A 23941-nucleotide genomic window follows, 5' to 3' on the forward strand; every position below is an offset into this window, starting at 1 on the left:
CAGATTCATTCCAGATTTTCTGGATCATTCAGATTTACTGAAATGAAAGTGTATCCTTTATATGAAAAGTTACCCAATATTACCCTAGTCACAGAGCAGTAACGACCGTAGCAGTGAAGCTCAATACATTCAGGGACTGATATGCAGCTTCTAAGGCCTCTTTACTTGTCTCTCCACAGACTGCAGAATGAACCATTATGGACCCAACTGCAGCCTGAGCTGTGAGTGCGGCTGGAATTCACAATGCAACTCTCTGACCGGAGGCTGCATCTGTCTGCAGGGATATATAGGCCACAACTGCCAAGAAGGTAAATCTAAATCTGCCAGATACTCTACCAGTATTTCTGAGATTTCAAAGGATTCTTTGAGCAATTTTGGTCTCTCGGGTCAATTTAACGGTCACCAGTGGCCTTTTTGGGTATCTGTAAGGGTGACATTTAGAGATGAGCGAATCGAAGCTGACCAAGTGGAAATCAATCCGAATTTCAGGAAAAGTTAGATTCGATCCGAATCAATTTTTCTTGAAATGGTGGCTGCACGTCTAAAGACTCTAGAGATTCCACTACGATCTTTGGGCACTAAAAGGGATGAATAGGGACTTGTCCTCATTCATCACCTGTAGTGCCCTGTATTCTTAAATAGTGAAACTCTATCTAAGAATACATGTGCAGCGCTGCACAGCAATCCCGGTTGCCGTGCTGTGCTTCTACTACGTATCCTTAGATAGAGTTCTCTATCTAGGAATACAGGGCACTACAGGTACAGGTCCCTATTCTTCGCTTGTAGTGCCCAGAGATCGTAGTAGAACTGCAGAGGTCATCTGCAATTCAGTGACGTCACGTGGGAAACTGAACTGCAGTCCTCAGCAGTTCCACTACAATGTCCAGGAATTACAGGTGATGAATGGGGAAATTCTATCCAAGAATACATAGTAAAATCACAGCACGGCAAGAGCGATAGCTCTTTCAGTGCTGTTCTATGTATTCTTAGATAGAGTTTCTCTATCTAAGAATACAGAGCACTACAGTTGATAAATGGTGACAAGTCCCCATTCATCCCCTTTAGTGCCCTGTATTTTTGGATAGAGAAACTCTATCTAAGAATACATAGTAGAAGTACTGCACGGCAACTGCGAAATAGCAGAAATAGCGATTTTTAATGCGATTCGCGCAAATAAATTAATATCGAAGCAAATCTTTTCGGAAAATTCGGCAAACCGACCGCATCAAATTTTCGAGAAATTCGCTCATCTCTAGTGGCATTCTTCCATATTCTCTCTACTGTGAGCTGTGGATATAGTAATTATAGCTGGAGTTCCCTGAAGACCCTAGTTATATCAAGGGTCCCCAGTGTTAAAAAAAAAAAAAAGGCTTGAAGGAGGGACCTCCCTACACATGGGGTGCTACAAATGGGATGCATATGGGGAAAAAAAGACAAATGTTGCTTTATTCTACATGGGTAATACTGTGATTGGTGAGAGCAGGTACGGGAAAAAAATGGCCCATTGGTCTTTTTGAGCTGGCCCTTCAAATACTGGTACAAAATTGTCCACTTGTGACCAACAATACTGTTCCCACTGAAATTGAATGTTGGTTTTATTTTACTTTCAGGTAATGGCTTTTACATCTAATTGAAATCAATTCATACAAACACTCACCATCCATCTAATACTGGCCTGGCCCATATGTCAAGTATGAAAACTCATTGTGACATCTGAGCCAAAAAGTTTGCCCAACACTGGCCTAGGGATTGGTCTATTCTAGGTAAGCTGCTCCTGAACATAAGCTCAAAAGGAAAATGAAAAAAAGGCCTCCATGCCAAAAAGGCCAAAGCATTACAGCCAACATGTTTCAGAGACCACACATTCCCCCCTTCATCAGGGTTTGTGTTCTGTATACCCTGCTCAGTAAACATGACTGAATTCTAAAAACAACATGCAATGGTAAAAAAACACAATAGAAAGGGTGTATATTTCAGCACTCAGACTTTACCCAAATTACATTATGGTTTCTATTCTGGTATTATCTTTATTTTACCCCATTTGCAGGTGGCCCACCACAGCTTATGTCAGAGCAACTCCAAGCACTTCTAAGTAAGTGGGAACTTATATTATTACACTTTGTACCTTCATACCCAACTATCTTCCCCCTCCCATCCCTTACCTGTGGTCTATCCAACACCTAATCAACATTTTTGTTCTCTTTCTTCCAGGTGCACCACAACGAACACCACATCAATCGTCTGTTAGATATTTGATACATTCTAGTAAGCAGAAGCCATAGACCAATCGCTTTCTTTTAGGAATACAATTCATAACCAACCACTGTATGACTATTTGACCTTTAAAGGGAACAGACGACTAAGAACTTATTTTTTAAAAGGACACAAAGAGTGAAAAAAAAGACTTGCATTGATTCATCTTCAAGGTCCATGTTTAAAGTACGAGATGGGACCTTCAAGGAGTTTACAGGATGAGATGGCAAGTCTTGAGTCATGGCACGGGATTTCAGGTCTTGACCTCCCCATAATTCCATTTCTGTTAATTGGAATGGTAAAGAAGGATTTTTTTTAAACATCTGGAGAGAAAACAAATATGTAAGAGGGTTATCTTGCTGAAAGGTGAAGCATCAAGAGACTTTATGATGTTCCAGCATGGAATAGAAACTCAACTATCTCTTCAAAGCCAAATTACGTGCCATGGGATTTATAGAATGGAGGCTCCAAACCAGCTGAGAACAATGGATGTTCTTGGCTTTGGTACGACTCGTTCTTCATTTTTCACTCCGAGAGTTACATACTTGTCTTATTCAAGGAAACACAAAGGTTAAATGTCTATTTATGTCAGCCTATCTACAAGGCTGAACGTTCTTTGAAATCATAGCCAGTGGGCCGTATCTGGAGACTATCTGCTTGCCCAAGGAAAAAGATCCAAAATAAAGTTAATGCCTGGGGGAAATTTTTGCCTCTCTTGGCCATGCACGGACCAGTCAACAGATCTCTTTTGATTTGTGCAGTCACAACAATGGATACGGAGCCCGCTCTATACTTGACGTCCTTAGCCTATTGCCAGTTTATGGCTTTCTACTGAAGAGCGCGGCCAACTGCTCGAGATGAGAAGACTTTGGAATTTATATAACATTGTATGTTCATAATTAATCCAATGGGAAATGTTCTTGGACTGACTCTACTTTGTCCATATTGTTGAAAAAACTGGGTGCCACCAGCCTGCCCAACTATGAATTGTGTGTACATTTTCATTCTAAGAATTGCATATTGGTTAATAAGTTCATTCTGCATTTCCAATGTTTTTCATGAAAACTGGATAGATAAATATAGAATGGAAAATTATTTATATCAACTATCTGAGGATTTGAAATTCTTTGATTAGCTCCGTCAAACAGAAAAGTCTGAAGAGTGACCCAGTGTAGGAACACAATGCTGTCACCTTCACTCTTCTCTATCCACCAATTGGCACATATGTATACAGCAGAGCCCAGATGTTATCCAATCCTGGTCTAAGTGCTGCTGTATATTAAAGGCAAATTCAGGTACTTATATTAGCTGTATGTAAAATATACATTTCATTATTTTTTATTGTTTTTAAAATCAGCTTTAACCCGGTCCTTTCATATATAGATTAAAGGCACAAGTATATATTCAGCAGATGCCACTGCTTTTATTTTCCACCAGTGCCGGTACCGTTATTAATGGCCATGGCACAGGTCATGTGATTAGGAGAATTTTGGGGGATCCATTGGCTGAGCCACAGTTTCCCCAAATAATTGTTCCTGTTTCTTGCATGGCCTGTGCATTTGGGGTCTTCCTGCTTCTGTAACAATTGGTGCTAATAAAACTGAATCATACCACAATGCACTATGGTACGGGTGTTTCACCACACAGTACTGTAACGCATCAATGTAAAAGGAGCTGAAAGTCCCACACAGACCAATCAGATTTCAAAATGCAGCCACAATAATTGCCGATTGGTCAAGGCATTCTTATTATGGAAAGTCTAATTTTATTGAAAAAGGACCAAAATCTTTTATTTTGATGGTGCTTCATATCTAATTTTATGTTTACAGACACAGAATAATTGTGATGATATAAGTCAGAGCTTAGAGAGCTCTGGAGCATTCAGCACAATCTGCATTAAATTACAAGGACCAACAAGTAAATATGGACCCAGCCCCCCAAAAATGGTGCTGCCTAATTTTTAAGGGTCTGGGTCCTAAGAAGACCTATAGTGCAGCAGTAGGTTGGTTTCTAAAATTCCAGACAGATCCCTCTGTTCTGGTTCCTGATACACCCCTACCAATTTTCAGTCTTACAGAGCCAGCGTGCTCATTTACTTACTTGTAGATCAATATAATAAAGCACAAACTAAGGTCTCATGGAAAACAGATGTATGCCCTCTATATAGAAGGGACCCCTTCCTCTCTTTATGAAAGCAGTGACCTCTCTGCAGGCATTACCCACACCCCCTGATAAGTCACAGCCACAGCTCTCCAATCACCAGGCAGCATAAGCCTTGCTGTTTGCAGAACGATAGGTCTAGCTTAGAGGGGGGCGTGTCAGAGCTCTACAGAGAGGCCACTCCAGGAAAATGCTTTTCTAACTGGATGGCCAGCATGTATATAGAACATATATAGAAAAATCATAAGTGAACAGCGCCTTAATTATAATCTAGAAAATAAATAGGAATGTCCCATTTTTTACCACACATAAAGGTCAATGTATTGAAGGAAACAAAATCTGCAATAGAACATTTCCATTGCACAGACCACCCAACCATCATTACCATATCAGCATTTAGTGTAGACATTTCCATAGCTGTATATAGGTACTGTAGGGATCAGCCCCAAAATCTGTGACCTAATTTATACTTTTTCACCTGTTTGGAGTAAATCGATTATCGGAATGCCATGATATCTTAATAAAAGAACTAAAGTTTTATTTAACATGTGTTGTGTCCTTCTCTAATTCTACAATATGAGAAATGACTGATGGAACAGTGAACACTTGGTGAATGGGGCAATGGGCGTGGCTATACAGATTCTAACAGCCAATAGGATTGCAGAAGCCACATATTTAAGCAGCACTATTTGTTAATTGTCATACACCAATATACAATAGAAGTGGACAATAGTACAGTATTTATATAAATTATAAATCCAGAAAAAACAAACATGACATTTTTTACTATATAAAAAGAAAGTGTAAATGTATGCAAAAATCACCTAAATATATCTAAACCCAAAAATAAGAATTTAATATATTGCAGCTTACCAAGAAATTTGCAAGCCAAGTACATGCAGAGAATACCTTCTCCATCTACATTATCTGTACACTGAACTAAAATCTCAAACTGCATTTCTGCCTCCGTCACCTACAAAGTCTTACTTTCCTTCTTGTGGATAGATGGAGGGTTTGCAGTGCAAATAGGAAAAAATTGCCATTCCCCATAAATACCGGACATTTATTTTGGCATCACAATTCAAGAAACGTGTTACAGGTAGGATCACCAGGTGCAAAATAAAAGCGTAAAAAATGGAAACTAAAGCAGCCATCTCATCCAAGGACTGATAAGCTGAAGGTATTAAGATTTTTGTTTTGGGGTTTAGATACATTTATATAAATATTTAAACAACTGCAAATCACAAACTTTCCATAATAGGTCTGTACATGAAATACATTATACACACAGAGATATTGTAACATTTATATCACTTGCCTTTCTTCATGCTGGTTGTTGCACCATTGTCGTCAATTCAGATCGCCTGCCACCGGCCCAGAAATGATGGAAAATCTAGAAGAGATTAAGCAGAGTCTGTGAATACCTGGAAAGGGAATTTGCAGGTTGTGACCTATAACACTTACAGCGCTTTACTTATCCTTACCTTATCCAGAGGTGAAAAAAAGCACAAAAACATTCTAAGTAATTTTCTGACCAGCAGGAGGGGGTAATCTGCGCCGTGTATTAGAAAAATGACAAGGAGATAGAAATCCCAAAGTGTTGATTTTTAAATAAAGGAAGATCTTTACAAAATAAAATGTAAGAATAATAATATTATAACATTGAGGGGTATATAGGTGTGTCATTAGGGCAGGTAGAAAAAAAAAAAAAAAAAAAAAAAATCCATCAAGTTCAACCACTAGGGTAATAAACATATCCCAGATAAAACCCCATAAGACATAGTTGGTCCAGAGGAAGGCAAAAAAAAAATCTGGTACAATCTTCTCCAACAGGGAAAATAAAATTCCTTCCCATTCCCATGAGTCAATCGGATGTTCCCTGGATCAACAGTCTCTGTTATCTTTACTTTAAAGCCCTAATACCCAGTTATATTCAGTGCTTCTAGAAATCATCCAACTTTTTCTTAAAGCAATCTATATTAGTTGCTGAAACTACTTACTGAGGGAGCCGATTCCACATTTTCACAGACCTTACAGTGAAGAATTCCTTCCTTATCCGGAGCTTAAACTTCTTTTCCTCCAGACACAAAGAGCGCCCTCTTGTGCTTTGTAATGATCCTACAGTGAATCATTTTGAAGCAAGAAACATAAAAATGTTCAAATTGAAAGTTGCAGAAATTGTGGATTCTGTAGCCTATTCTTCACCAACAACTGTCATACTGCAAATCTATAAATCAAAATTAGTTTGTAGTCATAAGTGTTGCGACTTTCCCTAAATGATCCAAAGAAGGTGCATGATGACCACACAATGGAACAAAAAAAGCAGACCCTGGAATCCAATGTGCACACCCTGCTCACACCTTGCTGAAGTTGAAAAGCTCAGTTACAGTAATTCAATACAAATATACGGCTGCACCTATCAAACATGGACGTCCTGGGCACAATCCAGAATAAGGCTGAGTATTGCCATGAACCCGATATGATACCGATCATGTTATGGGGCCCTGATTCAGAATATTGCAATACTGTAATTTCTTTTCTGTATAAATTTAGGAAAACCAATGCAGCAGTATCACTGCACAAAATATCATGATTATAGAATGTATCACCTTTCTTCATATTGATAATAAAACAGGATTTGTATATCGCCAACATATTACACAGTGCTGTAAATTACATTAGGGGTTGCAAATGCACACATACAATACTTTAAGTAAAAATTACAGATTTTAAAAACTATTTTTAAAAGTACAAAACAAAAAAACTAAACAGTAACATAAGTAATGCATTGTGCTACTTTCCACCAATGCCCAATTCCCTTTATCACATATTCCAGCATTAACATGTGATCATGCTGACATCTCGTGGCTAGTTATGGGTAGTGCAATTAAACCAAGTTTGAGCAGGGGTGCCCACACTATTTTGGCTTGCGAACTACTTTTAAAATGACCCAGTCTACCAACAATAAAAATGCTAACTATATATTTATCTATATATACCGATAATACTTTACATTCAAAATATATATTGATTACCTTACACAACAGCATAAACATGTATGGCACAATACAATTCTGTACATTTTTGGTCATTACCTTACTCCGATGAGGTCTTAAACTGAATGGAATCAGAAAGTTGCATAGTCCGGACAGTAGTTGCTGGTAGCCAGCCTCAAACAGACTTCCAAATGATCATGTGTTGGGCGCCGCTAAGTTAGAGGATTCTAATGATTGCTGTAAATCTTTTTACATTTTTTTTATAAACTTCACAATCAGAAATTAACATCATTTGAGAAAAGAATAAAAATCCACAATGTTTTAAAAATAAATTTGTAATGTTTATTGATAAAACTTTGCATAGTTACAAGCATTGGTTTTAGATGTCCATGCACTGAACACACAGGATGAATGACTGATCTCTGGCAATTTTATAACAGACTTCTGTAACCCTAAATGTCAATTCTTTGCAACAAGCTTAAATAAAGTTGGAAAAGTCAGCTGTAAAAGAACTGATTGTGTCGCCTCAGGAAAAAAGCACAATAAATAAATGATCCTTTATTTCCAGAATATATTGCTAGTGCTAAGGTCAGAACTGTCCATATAGTTGTATTCTTAATTAAATCATAGAATGTTCTGCTGATCAGAAGTTCAGCACTGAGTCACAATCTACATTTGTACAATGAAACTTCTTTATGTCTGAGATAGCAAAGTCCCTACCATGAGGAAATGAATATTAAAGAGTAGTGATATATTTCAGCCCTGATGGTTCTGTTTTATTGTAAAATGGATCCTAGAGGCAATTATTGAACTTTTATAAATCTATAGGGGAACATTACATCAGAAATATGCACTAAACTATTTAAGGTGGCCAAAAAGTGGCTTTTGATTGCACACAATACAATCGTATTGGAGACTTGCATTGTATCAAGTTGGAACTGTTAGTTAAGATCACTTTTTATTGTAGTAAGTTTGGACGGATCCCCTAAAGATACAGACTGTCCAAAGGAGTCATTATTTGGATTATTCTATCATTTCAATAGAATAATCCTTTTGTTGGGTCACTTTTCCTGCTCATCCAGCCAAACCCCCTATAACCCTTTGCCCAAGCAGTCCTGCAATAAAAGTCTGAACTTTTTAGGCACCAGCCACTAATACAAATTATATGCCAATATAATATCCTAAAAAAAAACTTCAGACAAATGTACAAACAAGTATTTTTTTAATCCAAGCAAAGTGTAGAAATGCATTTTGGCTAAAATAGAGAAGAATTAGATGAAGATTTTATTGCTGTCAGTGTCACCTACGGGGAAATTTCACCTATTTGTCCTTGTGGCCATTGCAAATTATTGGAAATTGGCATTTTGCGGATAATTGACGTTTGAGCAAACTGTGCTATAATTCACTTTTATAAAAATATTCTGGGTGCACCAACCTACAGGACATCTAGGAAGAGATGCACATTGTCCAATACAACCAGTTCATGGGTATTTATAGGACAGTAAAAGCCAAAAATTAACCAGCACCTCTGTTATTAGCAACAACCTTTATCTCCTTCACCTTCTACAATTAAAGTCTAAAGAGAACTCAAATACAAATATTTTCTAAATACAAAAAACATGGCACATCACCCAATGGTACACCAATGATTCCTTGTGATTGCTGCTCCATTACAAATATTTTGTGTTATTTTGAATATTTACAATGAAACTTTTCTCTCTTTCACTGTCTCAATGTACAGTTCTGGTACTGTGAATCTGATACTAAAAGTATTTATAGATGCATAACAGCCCAAATTCAAAATATATACAGATATATTAGGACTATGGAGGGACAGAAGAATATTGTGACAATTCAGTGTGATAGAGGTAAGGAAAGTGTTGGTGGAGATCTGATATTGCTTTCAGTGCCAAATCTTCACAGATAAAAATGTGCAGCCGGTTATATATTCAGCTCACCGAGTCCCCAAGAGCTCCACCATGGTACCTTAAGCCACAATTGTGCACCTCGGAATGTCAGTTTGTTACAAGTTTGGAAAAATTGCACCTTAAGCCCGGCTACACGTCGGTTTCGATCCTCAGTCTTTCCATGCGTTTAACATTACGCTCCACGGCTACCTGGTTGGTGATTTCTTTGGCACAGGATTCTGGGAACCAACCGCACTCTCCGTCCCGTAATCGTTCACCTTGATACCAACCTGAAATAAATAACAGAGAGGGGTTACTGGAGTTCTGATGGCACCAATCTTAGGCTTCTCACTCTGCTACATCGAGGCATTTTGCCTAATACATAGGTCACCTTTTTAGGAATAATTGCATTCAGATTTCTTATGTTTGGGTAGAGGTAGGTCCTAGATTGTAAGCTCTTCAGGACAGGGTCCTCTCCTACTCCTGTGTCACTGTCCGTATCTGTCTGTCCTTTGTAACCCCTATTTAATCTACAGCGCTGCATATTATTTTGGTGCTATAGAAATCTTGTTTATTATTAATAATAATAATAATATTAATACTGGACCCTCAGAGCTGTGCGGGACCTCCAGATGGACTATTGTTGTTACTGGACTGAACTATCCCTTTACGCATGTCTAGGCTCCCACTATCCTGGTTTCCATCATGGCCCCAAGTGTTAGTGTAAGGTTTGTGGGTCTCCACATTTGCCAGCTTTTTGTTTTAGGTCCTTCATTTTTGTCTTTATCTTTCCACAAATTGATTTTTTAAACAGTTTGGGGATGCTGGGTGCACCTGTTTGTGTCCCTGATCCCCTATGATACCTACCTGAGCACTAGATGTAGTGTGATATAATCTTTATCGGGCCATGTGGATGCACCAAAGCTGATGCTGAATTTCATTTGCCTTCACTACCAACCTGCTGCAGCGTGTCAGTGTATAGGAGATTTACTTTGCAAGACAAAGCAGCACCAAATCTGGAAACAAGGCAAAAAGCACCAAAGCATTCAGAAACAAAAACAGAAATTGCCAGAATTCCAGATCTCGATATTTGTTCAGAAAATAATAAAGGTACTGGATCAGGATGGTAGCCAAGAGTTGATATTTTTAAGAAGTGAGGCCAGCAATGGGTGCCCCCCATACTTGCTCATTACAGGTTTCTTTTAGTTTCCTTTTTTTATCTAATTTATGAATTATATCACCAATCTGCATTACCATCTTCCTCTTGAAGCACCAAGACTACATCTGCTTGCTGAAGAGACACCTCGTCTGCTTGTTTGGCCATGTACGCTTTAATAATTTCCACTTGGCGCAATCCTGGAAGAGATGATGAGGTTAAACCCAGAGATGACCTGGATATACAGACATGTATCATCACAGCAACCAATTTACTTAGATATATAACAAACACTCCAATTGTTCCACTTCCAAAAGAAAGGAAACTGTGCTCAATTCAGTTTACTTCTCAGTATAGATCTGGATGTGATTATTTTTTATATACTTTTGCATCCATGTGTTTTCTAAGAAATGTCTGTAAAGCACAACCTATATGGCCTTGCTAGACACTGGTCAAAATACCTGTATGACTACTTGGATATTTGACCATCACACCTATATGAACTTCTTAGACATCTGAATACAAGTCTATTAAATTGGGCACATAACCATCACAGATTTTACCTTGTTGTGCATTTATCACATTTACGTGAACTCGTTGGACACCTGAACACCTTAGTTATATAAGCTTCTTAGACACCTGACCCTTACACCCTCTTAAACTTAATGTCTACCTGCTTATCACATTCTTATGATCTTGTTGGGCATCTGAACATCACACCTTTTTGACCTTGATGAACACTTGACTATCACAGCAATAAGGACTTCTTGGACACCTGGCCATCATAGGTGTAACGCTTGTTGGACACCTATCAAACACCTATAAACTTTATGGACACCTGCCTATCACAATCTTAGGATACTGTTTGGCATCTAATCATCACATCTCTATGACCTTGTTGGAAAACAGACTATCATCTTAAAATAAACTTGTTGGACATCTGACATCCAAAGCTTAATGGGCTTCTTGGACACCCGATGACCCTAGCAATACAAGATTGTTGGACACATATCCCATCATACCTACATGACCTTGTTGGACAGCCGAATAATACCCCCTTATAAATAATATAGACACCTGCCCATCACATTCTTATGCTCTTGTTGGGCATCTAACCATCACATCTCTATGACCTTGTTGGAAAACCGACCATCATCCTTACATAACCTTGTTGGACATCTGACATCCAAAGCTATATGTGGTTTTTGGACATCTAATAATCCTAGCTATATAAGCTTATTGGACACATGACCATCACACCTACATGACCCTGTTGGACAGCCGAATATTACACCCTTATGAACCTAATGGACACCTGCCCATCATATTCTTAGGAACTTGTTGGGAATCTAACCATCACATCTCTATGATCCTGTTGGACACTTGGCCATCATAGTTATAACAGCTTGTTGGTCACTTGACAAATCACCCTCATATGAAGTTCTTATTTTTATAAGGTTTCAGAACCAACCTAGTCTATTTTCTCTTTCTTACCTGCTGTCTTGGACTTGCTGTAACGCTTATTCTCTTCTTTGACCTCCAGAGCAGTGGTCCATCGGGCTCGGTCACTTCTGCAAACAGAAACAAGTATGAGTAGGTGTGTCCGCTCCCTGACTGTCCTTGGAAGTGCTACATTCTGACCCAGCGCACAGCAAGTGATGTTCAGAATCTTATTCCCTATATATGCCATTGGATCAGCATGGCAACCAGACAACTACTATTTCTTAAAAGATAGGTCAACAATAAATAGTAAAAGTGTGAAGGTCAATAAAAGAGAACCTGTTCTAAGGCCCCCATGGTCTATTTCTGGATGATACCAGCAAACACTGCAGTTGTGCCAATATCAGGAATATCACTAAAACTTAACGTGAGCTCCGTGAAACAAGAAGCTCCATTGAGGGTCAATGGGAGAGAATCATACCGGAGACAGGGTTGTACAGCTCCCTATTTCCGGTAGGAGAACCAGAAGGTCTTTACCAATAGGTGTGTTCCAGGATCCATAAATTATAGAAGCAAGAAAATGGGGTGGACTGGGGCATTATAACTGGTTATACTATATATATTTTGTTCATTTTGGGGCCAAACATAAAATATGGATTTGAGTCACCATCAATGTACAACTTGAGCTCTAGGCCTTTACATTGCCTCTATTACCCTGAACTCCCCCCCAAGCAATACTCACAATGTATCTGTAGCCAGCACAATCTGCTCCTGTCGCCCCTCGCTGTTTTTCCTCATAGTTATCTGAAATAAATATGGTCCAGTTGGACTGCGGTTTCCAGAACTCACGGACTTTACCGAGGGAGAAACAGAATTTTCTCCAATGTCTATCTCATCAACCGCGTACTGATCCGTCTTCACATAATCGGTCACCAGATAACTGTCCTCGCTGTGGGATAGAGGATGACAAACAATTGCAACAAGGATTACATTTAATATCAGGTCCTATAATACCACTGGACCTCATTGTTTAGAAACTCCACCAGGGACTCAAGTCTACAATGGTTATCTAACATCATTGCAATAAAATCCTTGTAAAGTTTCAATGCTTTCTATTTCATGTATAAAAAGAAATAATTGCACAATGCTATACATTGGGAACAGAATCAGCTTATTGCTACTCCATTGCTATTCATTCGCCAGGCTGGGGGTGGGTATATGACCCAACTGAACAGGTAAGTTCCGTCACCTGACTGAGCAATCTCAACACAAAATTGTAAATGTGTTACATGGATTTAACGGTCAATAAAAAATTATTTAAACCAAACGCTATAAATATATATTCCATTTTATATATTCTATTTTACCTTTTCTTCTTGGTAATGATGAGAACGTCATTGAATAGGAAGAGGTAGCAGTAAGGCCTTCCAAAGCCTTTGCGAAAGATTCCGGATTCCTCCATCAGCATGAGTTCACCTCTCTTCAAGAGCCAGCGGGAAGCGGAGATCAAAGGGAAGGGCTGTGAGTGGACAGAGAGAATTCGGCATGATCAGGTGTGTCCCCAGAATAGGCACATGGGACCCCAATATAGCTGTGCAGGGAGAGCGGAAAGCGCATGGATTACATGGAAATACTTAGTACAGGGGATGGCAGATTTCCTTCTGGCTCTGGTCTTTGTGCTACCTCGCCTATTGTGTTACTTGCACTTCAGGTAGACCCCTTTAAAACACCTAAAGGACCCCCAAGGTCACCTTGCTTTGGGATGTGAAGAAGCAGATCTGGGAATAATGTGCACAACTTCAAGTTTAGAAGTCTAAATCAATGAAATCAAGTGAATGGTTATATGAAACTAACGCGTTTCAGGTCAAATCTTGCCCGGTTTTTAGGTTTCTAGAAATGAAGGCTGCTTAAAGGGTTAAATATAGGGCATATTGTTCAACCAAATGCATTGTTTTCTATTTACTTGATTTCATATGGAATACATTTGTAAAAAGCTTGTGGTTTGGCACTTTATTCCCAGCAATAAAATAAACATGTAGGGATTTATATATACTTCAACCCAACTATTCTTTGGATCATGAGATCTCAGATAAATAGTAAACCTTGTGCATACCTTCATCTTCCCAAATTCCAGCTGTGTTTGTAGCGTGTACATCTGTTCTGTCCTCTCCATTTTCCGAGCCCCCTCGTTGCATTGTTTTACCAGCTAGAAACATAAAAGTCACAAATTATAGTTAGAAGCTCCTCCTGAAAATGCTAATTTGCTTGGCTCTCAATGCTTTCAGAGTCCCTGACCAGAAATAAGGATCTGGAAGCAGAGGAAAGTCAGACCTCCTAGAGACGTTAGGCAGCATGGAGAGATTTGTCCTGGAGGCATTATGTACATTGAGTGCAGATTATTGGTAATGTGAGCCAGGTTTCTGATATTGCACAGCTGTAATGTTTTATGGACAGCATTTGTGGCTCACTGGATGACTTTACCGACCTTACCCTGATGCATGAAATCTGATGCTCTGACTAGCAAAACCATGGGATCAGGGCACTGGGAGTGTGCTGCGAGACAAGCGCCCCGGGACAGGGTGCCGCGAGACAAGCGCCCCGGGACAGGGTGCCGCGAGACAAGCGCCCCGGGACAGGGTGCCGCGAGACAAGCGCCCCGGGAGAGCACGCCGCGAGACAAGTGCCCTCCGAGAGCGTGCTGCGAGACAAGTGCCCCCCAAAGCATACCGTGAGAGCGTGCCACAGAAAAAGCCCCCCCCAAGAGCGTGCCACAGAACAAGCCAATTATATGTATGGAGAACCTCTCCAAGCGCTTTATCTATATAATAGGAAATCTGACATTCCCTAAAACGTTCCCTGGTGGGAATCAATTACTGCCAATAAAACACAGACCTGGAAGATTTCCACCAGGGAATGTTTGAGGGAATATCTGATTCCCAGTTTTAAAAAGTCCCAAATGTACACATAGGAAGAGTATACGGAGAGAACACATTGGAATGTATTATAAGGTAACCCAGAAACCTACCTTACTAATTGCTTTTAATGCTCGGGTGCTGGCTTCATACTCCGGAGTGTACACATCTGTTTTCTGGCAGATAGTCTATAAAAATGGGGCACAAAACACATTTATTGAGCTTCAAATACCAAAAATACCACAAATGTACACACAGTGCAGCGGTCACTTCCTATAAACATGTGAAAGCACACAGTACCATCATTTGATCCCCAAGCCCTAAAATCTGACAGCATTGCTGCAATAAAATTGTATTATCTCTCCTATCAGTAACATACTTCCTGTCCTAGGGTGACAACACTCCCTGCACTATATCTGTGAAGAAACAGCGTTGTCACCTTAGGCAGATCATCAGGATTTCTTTTGTACTTGCAGAAAATATTTTTATTAAGAAAATACAATGCAGCCACCACATCAAAGGACTGCTAAGTTGCTAAATATCTCATGTTTCCTTGGAGTTCAGGGCATATTTTTATGTTGTGAATGATAAAAAAAAGTGGAAAACATTCTGCAGCTCTGGAGGGTTATAAAAAGAGAATTTTATATTTCTGGAGTCAGCACATCACATTTACCTTTCTGCCATACAGAAATACAATGTAGTAAGTTGTAGATGTGTAAATGCAATACTCACATCCATCAGCAGGGGGAGCCTTGTGACCCTTTGCATGGGAAGAATGAGAAAGGAAATCATCGGCAGACCGCCGCACTCAGGCTTTAGCTGGATCGGGTTCAGCGTCTCTTTAAAGGCTACGTTTGTGCTTCTGAAATGACACAATTTTATGGATATGTTGAATATATCACATCAGAAACACTCTGCAGACCCGTTTCCCAGGATGCATTGAAATTGCAATGGAAGAAGATCTGCTTATATTTTGGCCTTACCTCTCACGGCCACTTGCCTATCTATAAAAAAAAACTAAGGATAATTTACCGAAACCCTTTTATATTTCAATACATACCCTATTTAAGTCATCACTGGGTCTCTGGGCTTCTCTATGCAATGCAGGTAGATCATAGCTGTGGGCGGGGCCTGCACAAAGAATTATCCCATACACCTGATTGGCTGCTGTGGGGTTACTGTTATTTCCCACCGAAGTGGGGTCTTGGGGGGAATATACAGGGTTGCAGGGGGCCTCCACTTACAGCAGCCTCTGGAGAGTCCTCTGCTGGTACACCTCGTTGGAGCAATATATGACGTAGGGATGGAAATGATTCAACGCATGGTTTTCCACAATGTCGCTGATGTCGTTAATAAAGGGGTTGTCCTTGTGCCGCTTCTCCAGGTCTTCAAAAAATCTGCATGGAAAAGAAAGAATGATGGGACAATATTAGGACAACAAATCCCTCAACCACTTCTCAGAACCCCGGGATACCAGGCAATGAGATATGCAAATGTCGACTTGGAGAGCAAAGTCTAGAACTTGAATACACCCCTTTCCCCCTCCACAGATCGTGATTGGTTATCAGGCATGTCCATCAAACTTAAGGACCAATTGGGAGCCAGAGGTCTGGTCTACACCTTAGGTATTGTGTTATAAGCAGGCCGGGTTCGGTGGGTCCCTGGGCACTATTGGAAGATAGATGAAGAGAGCCCAGGGGCAAGGAAGGGGGATGGAGGGTTCATTGCCCACTCAAAGCAACATGTTTAGGAATTTATAAAACATTGGGGTGGAGGGGCAGTTATTTTTGCTCCCCTCCTTTCTCCCCATCAGTCTGCTCAGCCAGGCTTAACATCAGACCATCTATCTGGTTGAGGTTTTGTCTCAGCAGGCTGCAGTGAAATACAACCAAGTCATAGAAAGAAAACCTTCAGATCTAAAGATGTAATAAATAATGGAAATATGGTGCAGCAAAAATAAAATAACTCTTTAATATCCCACAATATAAGATTTCCAGTGAATCCCAATAGATTGTAATAGATATGGAATGACGGGGAATTAAATCTTTGTGCTGTTTTTTGGGTTTGGTGGGAGGAAGACGTTACAGAGGTCTTCAAAAAAAAATGTTGCAATGGTCGGCCCCGGATGGCAGCTGGAGGGAGAAAAGAGATTAAACTCATCTGCAGCTTCGGCCCGTCACCCTGCTGAGCAGATAGCAAAGCTCAACGCAAGAAAGAATCTGGTGATTGAAACAAGATGGGACTTCTGGGCAAAGGGGCCGATGACAGCGGAGGACACAGCTCCCAGGATTTGGAATTTGACCGAAGGAAAAGAAAATGACTAACCAAACTCAGCCGCAATATACGGCTGTGAAATCTGAATGATTCATTCCAATGAATGTTGAGAATAATGTGAACGCAGAACCTGCATGGTGCCTAATATGGAGACACCGATGTCCGCAGAATGAGATCCACAGAACATACCATGGGCCCACGGAATAAAAAAAACACCAAAAGAAAAATCTGGGCCCACTGGGACAAAAAGTGAACCCTGCAAAGGAAAAACTGCCCCAGCTTACAAAAAAACTGGCCCTACAGGAAAAATGCCCTCTGACTCCTGCCCAAAGCCTCCATAGAAAACCAACAGAGAATTCCATAGACACAGCTGTGTTTATTTTCTATCAGAACTAAAAGTATTTATTCCTAATATTATTATTTATTACTCGGTAGAATTCCAGGTCATTTATCAACAACAATTACAAAACCAACAATATCTCACTTGCTTGCAATCTCATCAACGTGTAATGGTCATAGATGAGCCCTGACCGGGATGTCCCTGTATGGATGGTTTGTAGACGGAAGGCATCTTTGGATTCACAGCAGCTCAGAAACTCTGCATGGAGGCTCTGGGTGGTTGCTGCACAATATCAAACAGCGTCCCATGCCGAGGTAATAAGAAAGAAAGGGCCAGAGGCGTCACACATACATCCCCCTCCATGAAAGTAAGAGGAAATGTGACCCCTGTAACATGCAGAAATAATGTCCACCATCTGAACCCCATGGGATCCCGAAAACCTGATGGGTTGTTAATGTTTTTTTATTTGGAAATGTTAAAGAATCGATAGGCTGTCAAGCTGATCCAGTGCTTCAGATTGATCTTCCTCCACCTATAGGCTGTATTGGCTTCTCAGTCTGATCCAAAGTACATTGGGAAATCTGCCCTCATTTCCCCCCGTGCACCCTCCTTCTCGTTTTCCCCCGGTGCACCCTCATTCTCATTTCCCCCCATGCATCCTCATTCTCATTTGCCCCGGAGCACCCACCTTCTCATTTGCCCCACTCTCCGCGCACCTACCTTCCCTTTTCCTCCCGGTGCACCCTCCCTTCTCATTTCCCCCCAGTGCACCCTCCTCCTTATTTCCCCCCAGTGCACCTTCCTCCTTATTTCCCCCCAGTGCACCCTCCTCCTTATTTCCCCCAGTGCACCCTCCTTCTCATTTCCCCCCAGTGCACCCTCCTCCTTATTTCCCCCCAGTGCACCCTCCTCCTTATTTCCCCCAGTGCACCCTCCTCCTTATTTCCCCCAGTGCACCCTCCTTCTCATTTACCCTGGAGCACCCTCCTTCTCATTTGCCCCACCCCCGTGCACCTCCCTTCTCATTTCCCCCCTGGTGCACCCTCCTATTCGAGTTCTGAGAGAATACGGAGGCCATGTTTTTGGTCTGCTTTGGACATAAGCATGTTTTATACTCTTATTTTAACAAAAACACCCACCCACCCCCAATACCACCCAATCATGCAGTGCTCCAACCTCAACAGCCAATCACCAGGTCAGAAATTCAACATGCACAGGAGGAAGTGACATCACCATACATTAGCATTGAATACATAGCTTAGGCAGGGTTTGGAATGGGTGGGTGAGTGTAAATAGGCATGAAGGTTGCATTTTTTAAAAACAAATTCTAAAGCGCCCTGTGTCCAACAATTTTCAAATTAAGACATTAAACTTGTTTTTACATCCCAACATATCTAACCTGAAGTTCTTTTGCAGCCACTTCCTGCCCTATACCCTCCAGCAAAGGCGGTTTGTAGTCTGGGTCAAAGGCTTGGTGACAACCCAGTAATTTAAATAAATGGTGGTGTCACACTACAAGAGGATGTCCCAGAACAATGACCTTTATGGCAGGATCAGCAGGATTTATTTTAATGAAGCTGCACTTTAGGAACACTGAAAATCACTTTATAAAGAATGTTAAAGCTTCTTTGAGATTGCAGCATTACAAAAGGACGCGGATCAGTGTCCGGAAATGAAAATCCGTTGTCACATCCGGATCCTATTTATTAAGAGTTAATTGAGTTCAGTTCGCCTGTCCCCCCCTCCCCAACCAGAGAGTGAAGAGATTTCCTTTTATCCTCCTAATTCTTTCATTGTGTGAAGGGCCCTCTCCGAGCTCCTGACCTCCCTCCCTGGGGTCCCATTTTTACTGGGCCGAGCCCTGCTTGGGAAGGAACCAGCTGTCTGGATTCCATTATCACTGACCAGGAAAGATTTCCCATAGAAGATCTGTCACTGAGCATACATAGAAATGCATGCTAATCGCTGGAACGTATGAAACACCCATTGCAAATGTGATCATCAAATAATAAAGAGGAACTCCAGCCATACGTTAAACCCAACCTATGGTCATAATGTAAAGTTTGACTCTATGGCATAAGCACATCATAGGGGATAATTATGAAAGTTCCCCCCATAAAGCGCCCAGAGCCTGAAAACATTTTACCTACCATCATACAACAATAATGCACATTACCACCCAGCAGAGGGCCCTGTTGTCCTCTCTTCCTGTATAACCACTGGCCCCGCCCCTTCAGCTCCCAGAAAACATTTTATACTACCAGCATTGTGCAATAAAACAGAGGCTCAAACATCACTGACTCCTTTAAAGCACTCCAAAGGAAATATTAATGGTTGGCAATTGCTGACAACATTTTGAATATTCTAGGTGCTTGGCAGAAAAACAGCACCTTGTTATGGTTATGCTGGTTCCAGGTCAGTACCTCAGAACTTCAATGTGACAGCCAGGAAACAGGCATTTTTAGAAGCAGAAACAAGCAGGACAAGCTCCTGCAGCAGAAGTTCTTGCCACATCAGGCCCCTCCCACCTGGTATCAGCCCAATATTTCTATTGGTTCTCAGTATAGCACAGACAGTGAATGCAGCAATGAGCGAGGGGTCACCTCTTACTGGCCTCCAAGATGTCAGAGATGTTAGAGAAGAGGTGATGGTGATCTGTGCCGGTGATCGTCTGTTTGAGTTCATCAGATTTCTTGAAGAGGCGGACAAGGATGTCCAGGCTGTGTAGGTAAGAATACTCTGATGTGATGATTTCAAAGATGGCCTGTAAGGTAACAGGGGAATGTAAGACAAGCAATGGGACAACACATTTTGTTCCTATGACTTCCAAATTTGTTTTTAAGTCTTGCTCCACTTTTAATATTATTATTACTATTAATAAACAGGATTTATATAGCACCAACATATTACACAGCGCTGTACATTAAATAGGGGTTGCAAATGAGAGACAGATATAGACAGTGACACAGGATGAGGAGAGGACCCTGCTCCAAATGATTACTGTTACGGTATTAAATAAAGGGATTTATCGATTCACCACTAGAGGGAGGTCTAACTGGCTCTGCGCAAACAATGCCTGCAGAAAACTACAGCGACACCCTGAGCTTCCAAAAAGTGAGTTAATGATGGTGTTGGATTAGTGAGCTCATAATTGTTCAGAGGACAGTGCTGGAAATCAGGGGAGTATTGTTATAGAGTTGTTTTTTGATTTTATATGCTGCTAGGAATTCAAAATTTTGGCAATTTGTTGTATTATTCCTAAAGGGAAATGAATAAAATCAAATAATGAAATTTATAAATATGTGTCTCTCCTGGGTGCCTTTACGTACATACAAAATAATTAAATACAAAATAAAACATGCATACTTGAGAATAAACCTAGATTGTTTTAGAAAATGCCATCCGAAAAAGTTTATAACTGGGCTGTTAGATGATACTGCATCCCAATGTAAAGTTACATCAAGTTTAAACACTAGGAAAATAAATATACTGCAGATATTAAACCCTATAGACCTATTGTATAATAAACTTTTGCCATTTATTATTATTAGAGTTTGTTACACAGTTTACATGAGGTAACAGAGACATCTACTGGTGGACAACCATAATGCCCAAAAGATCATTTAAAATAAAGCGATCCATAATCATAACAAAAGTCCAAAAAACTTGTTGAGCCTTTTTGATTAATAATATTTACCTTTTATAAATAAATGTTTTAAAAATAGCACCCCATGTATGCATTTATTCAACTTATTTGTTTTAATAGCATTTCTGCACTTTTACCTTTTTAAATATTAACAGTGAGGGCTGACATTTTTTCTCTAGTTTTTTTACTTGAGTATATACATAATACAATAGAATATACCTCCTGTCTCTTGCGTTCCTCTGGTGTGATGTTGTCTAGAATTCCAGTTTCTTGTACCTATAAAACAGATATATTGGAAGTTAGAATTTTTGGGATCATGGTTTATCAGTAATGTCAAAGGAAGAACTTTTTAGCATGCTGGGTAATATTTGTTGGGAATCTGATCCATTGAGCTACTCATTTCCTTATCAGGAAATCCATGACACAGGTGAGCAGACCTGAGCTGGTGTTAGGCCAGGTTACACGGATGTAGATGGACTGACGGATAGAATCGTTGATAACATCATGGACTTCCTGTAATAATAATTAGCTCCGTCTCAGCTTCTTATCTTTGCCAACCTGCTGAGTCCAGCTGAGTCACCCAGAGTCTACAGATTGGCTGGTTAATGGGTGACACGTCAGGTGACACATTTTCATATCAGGTGACAAGTACACATGGCTGATCTCCAGGTTTATATTGAGGGCTGACCATGGTTTAGGTCAGCTGTAAATAATGCTTTGTGTGTATTCAGAAAAATCCAGACGGAAAGTAAACTGCACAGACCAAGCTTATATAAAAAAATAGAGATTTTACTTGTCAATGGAGTTTTGCTAATCAAGTATAGAGATTTATGCAGCTCGGATACACAGAGAAGCATGGAGTAATGGGGTACAGGGTTGAAACTAGATAATGACTGGACAGTGAAAATAGAAGTGAATAAAGATGAGAGTGTGAGTGGACAGTGAAAGGAATAAAGAAGTAGGGGCTATTAGGCTCCCCTCTTTCCTGCTGCCCTCTCCTTCACTCATCATGCTTCTGATTAGGACAGAATAAATGGTAAATGTTCTCCAATCTGATTTAAAAAGTAAATTTGGTGGATGTCCTGGAACATTTAAAAGCCCCTAAACCCCCGAATACAAAGAGACCCACCTGTGGAAGCTGGCTCCAGATGAGCTGGGCAGGTCGGTAGCTCTTCACTACGATGCCGTCATCAGGGCGCAGCTCCGCCTGGTTAGCGTTGTCCTCCAGCAGGTCATCATCGGACTCCTGACTGTTGGAGATGAGCCCCCGCTCGGTAAATTCCTGGTACAGCCTGGGATCTGGAGAAAAGAGACGGTTCAGGAAAACAGAAAGACTCTCTGAAATCTCTTTAAGGTTGGCAGAGCTCTCCTCTACAGTTCTGGTGAAAAGAGAAGCCAATGGGGCAGTGAGGCTATCACGCCTGGCCCAGGACGAACCGGACAGCGAAAGCCTCCGGAAAACGCCCAGCACGACGTTCTCCTCCATTGTGTTCTGTCCCATGGCTTGGAACAATGTGCCCGTTTGCCTCACCGTCCGGCTGAAGTAACATCGGATCTCAGCGTTGAATTTAACATCTTGTCGTTAAAAACTTTCACATGGACTTATAAATGAACACGGCGCTAATGGATGGCCCCTGAATGACAAATCTTCCATGAGAGTAGCAGCGGGGCCAAGAGGAGGGGATGCTAATGGGAGCTGGGTCAGGGTGTCCCCTCATTGCCCTCTATTTGGGGAGACTCAATTTCCCTATTTATACTGGTGACCATTCTAAAAGAAAAGAAAAGACAGGAAATCCAAAATGTAAGTCACCCCAGATGAAAAGGAGAAGGGACAACTATCTAAGAGGGGAACACTGGGAACGTTGATTCCAGGAAAATTTCCCCAATGTTATAATTTTAATACTTCCCTACTATAAATATAAAAATACATAAACAGAAAGCAAAAAAAAAAAAAAACAAAACAAACACAAAAGAAACAAAAAAAATAAAAAAATAAAAAATGTTCTGGCTAGGCCTATACAGGTAACCCAGAACTGGACAAAGGCAAAATTTAAGGAAGAGCGCCCCAAAGGAAGAGAACTTTAATTTTTCCATTGAAAATTTCTCTTCTATTTTTCTATGAGTGACAACTGAAAATTTATACAACTTCAATCAAGTTCAGTCACAGCGAGAATGATCACAAAAGGGGAGAATGATTTCTCCCAGTGTGGATACAAACCAGACAAAGGTTCCAATCCTCCCACCACCTCCACACTATCCAAATAAAATATTGAATTTAGACTCTCCATTGTTCCCTGCATGGCACCACATAGATTTCCAGAGGGTTAGTAATGCTCAGGATCTCTCAGGGCTCTGTTACATGCACATTTACTATTCAGTACAAGCAACAATGTGAGCAGAGGGCTGAGCTCACCAGGGCACTGCTGCTCATTCACCATCTAATCATGGATTGGTTGGAGGTCCTAGTGGCATGCTAAACTGCAGCAGAGAAAAGTCAGGTCATAGATACATGGAGGGAAGTAGGAATGGAGCGATGTATGAAGGAACGATGGGATGGGTTAGAGAGATAATGAGAGATCTATGGATTGTATATTCAGATGGTGAACTGGAGGATGAATGGACGGATGAGAAGCAAAGAAAGGACGGAGCGACGATGCGTGAAGGGGTGGAAGGACGGAGCGACGATGCGTGAAGGGGTGGAAGGACGGAGCGACGATGCGTGAAGGGGTGGAAGGACGGAGCGACGATGCGTGAAGGGGTGAAAGGATGGAGCCATGATGCGTGAAGGGGTGGAAGGATGGAGCCATGATGCGTGAAGGGGTGGAAGGATGGAGCCATGATGCGTGAAGGGGTGGAA

At 40.8% G+C, this 23941-nt stretch overlaps 2 protein-coding genes across 2 annotated transcripts in view; one reads left to right on the plus strand and one right to left on the minus strand.

Annotated features, from left to right (window-relative positions):
* MEGF6 (multiple EGF like domains 6) overlaps positions 1 to 4953 on the plus strand; it is a 166643-nt gene extending 161690 nt beyond the window's left edge. Inside the window, exons 36-38 of the mRNA XM_072425317.1 lie at positions 180 to 308; positions 2048 to 2092; positions 2212 to 4953. Coding sequence (XP_072281418.1) covers positions 180 to 308; positions 2048 to 2092; positions 2212 to 2282 — 245 coding nt within the window. The 3' untranslated portion in view covers positions 2283 to 4953. The remainder of the gene's footprint in view (positions 1 to 179; positions 309 to 2047; positions 2093 to 2211) is intronic.
* A 2775-nt stretch (positions 4954 to 7728) lies between these two features.
* The window catches only part of ARHGEF16 (Rho guanine nucleotide exchange factor 16), a 30339-nt gene continuing 14126 nt past the window's right edge, over positions 7729 to 23941 (minus strand). Inside the window, exons 4-15 of the mRNA XM_072426007.1 lie at positions 22214 to 22383; positions 21304 to 21360; positions 20042 to 20202; positions 16069 to 16221; positions 15557 to 15686; positions 14938 to 15012; positions 14026 to 14118; positions 13280 to 13431; positions 12655 to 12861; positions 11967 to 12043; positions 10571 to 10672; positions 7729 to 9606 (exon numbers count right to left, since the gene is read on the minus strand). Coding sequence (XP_072282108.1) covers positions 9467 to 9606; positions 10571 to 10672; positions 11967 to 12043; positions 12655 to 12861; positions 13280 to 13431; positions 14026 to 14118; positions 14938 to 15012; positions 15557 to 15686; positions 16069 to 16221; positions 20042 to 20202; positions 21304 to 21360; positions 22214 to 22383 — 1517 coding nt within the window. The 3' untranslated portion in view covers positions 7729 to 9466. The remainder of the gene's footprint in view (positions 9607 to 10570; positions 10673 to 11966; positions 12044 to 12654; positions 12862 to 13279; positions 13432 to 14025; positions 14119 to 14937; positions 15013 to 15556; positions 15687 to 16068; positions 16222 to 20041; positions 20203 to 21303; positions 21361 to 22213; positions 22384 to 23941) is intronic.

Source organism: Pyxicephalus adspersus, chromosome 11 (genome assembly GCF_032062135.1).
Source record: "Pyxicephalus adspersus chromosome 11, UCB_Pads_2.0, whole genome shotgun sequence".
Lineage (NCBI taxonomy): Eukaryota > Metazoa > Chordata > Amphibia > Anura > Pyxicephalidae > Pyxicephalus > Pyxicephalus adspersus.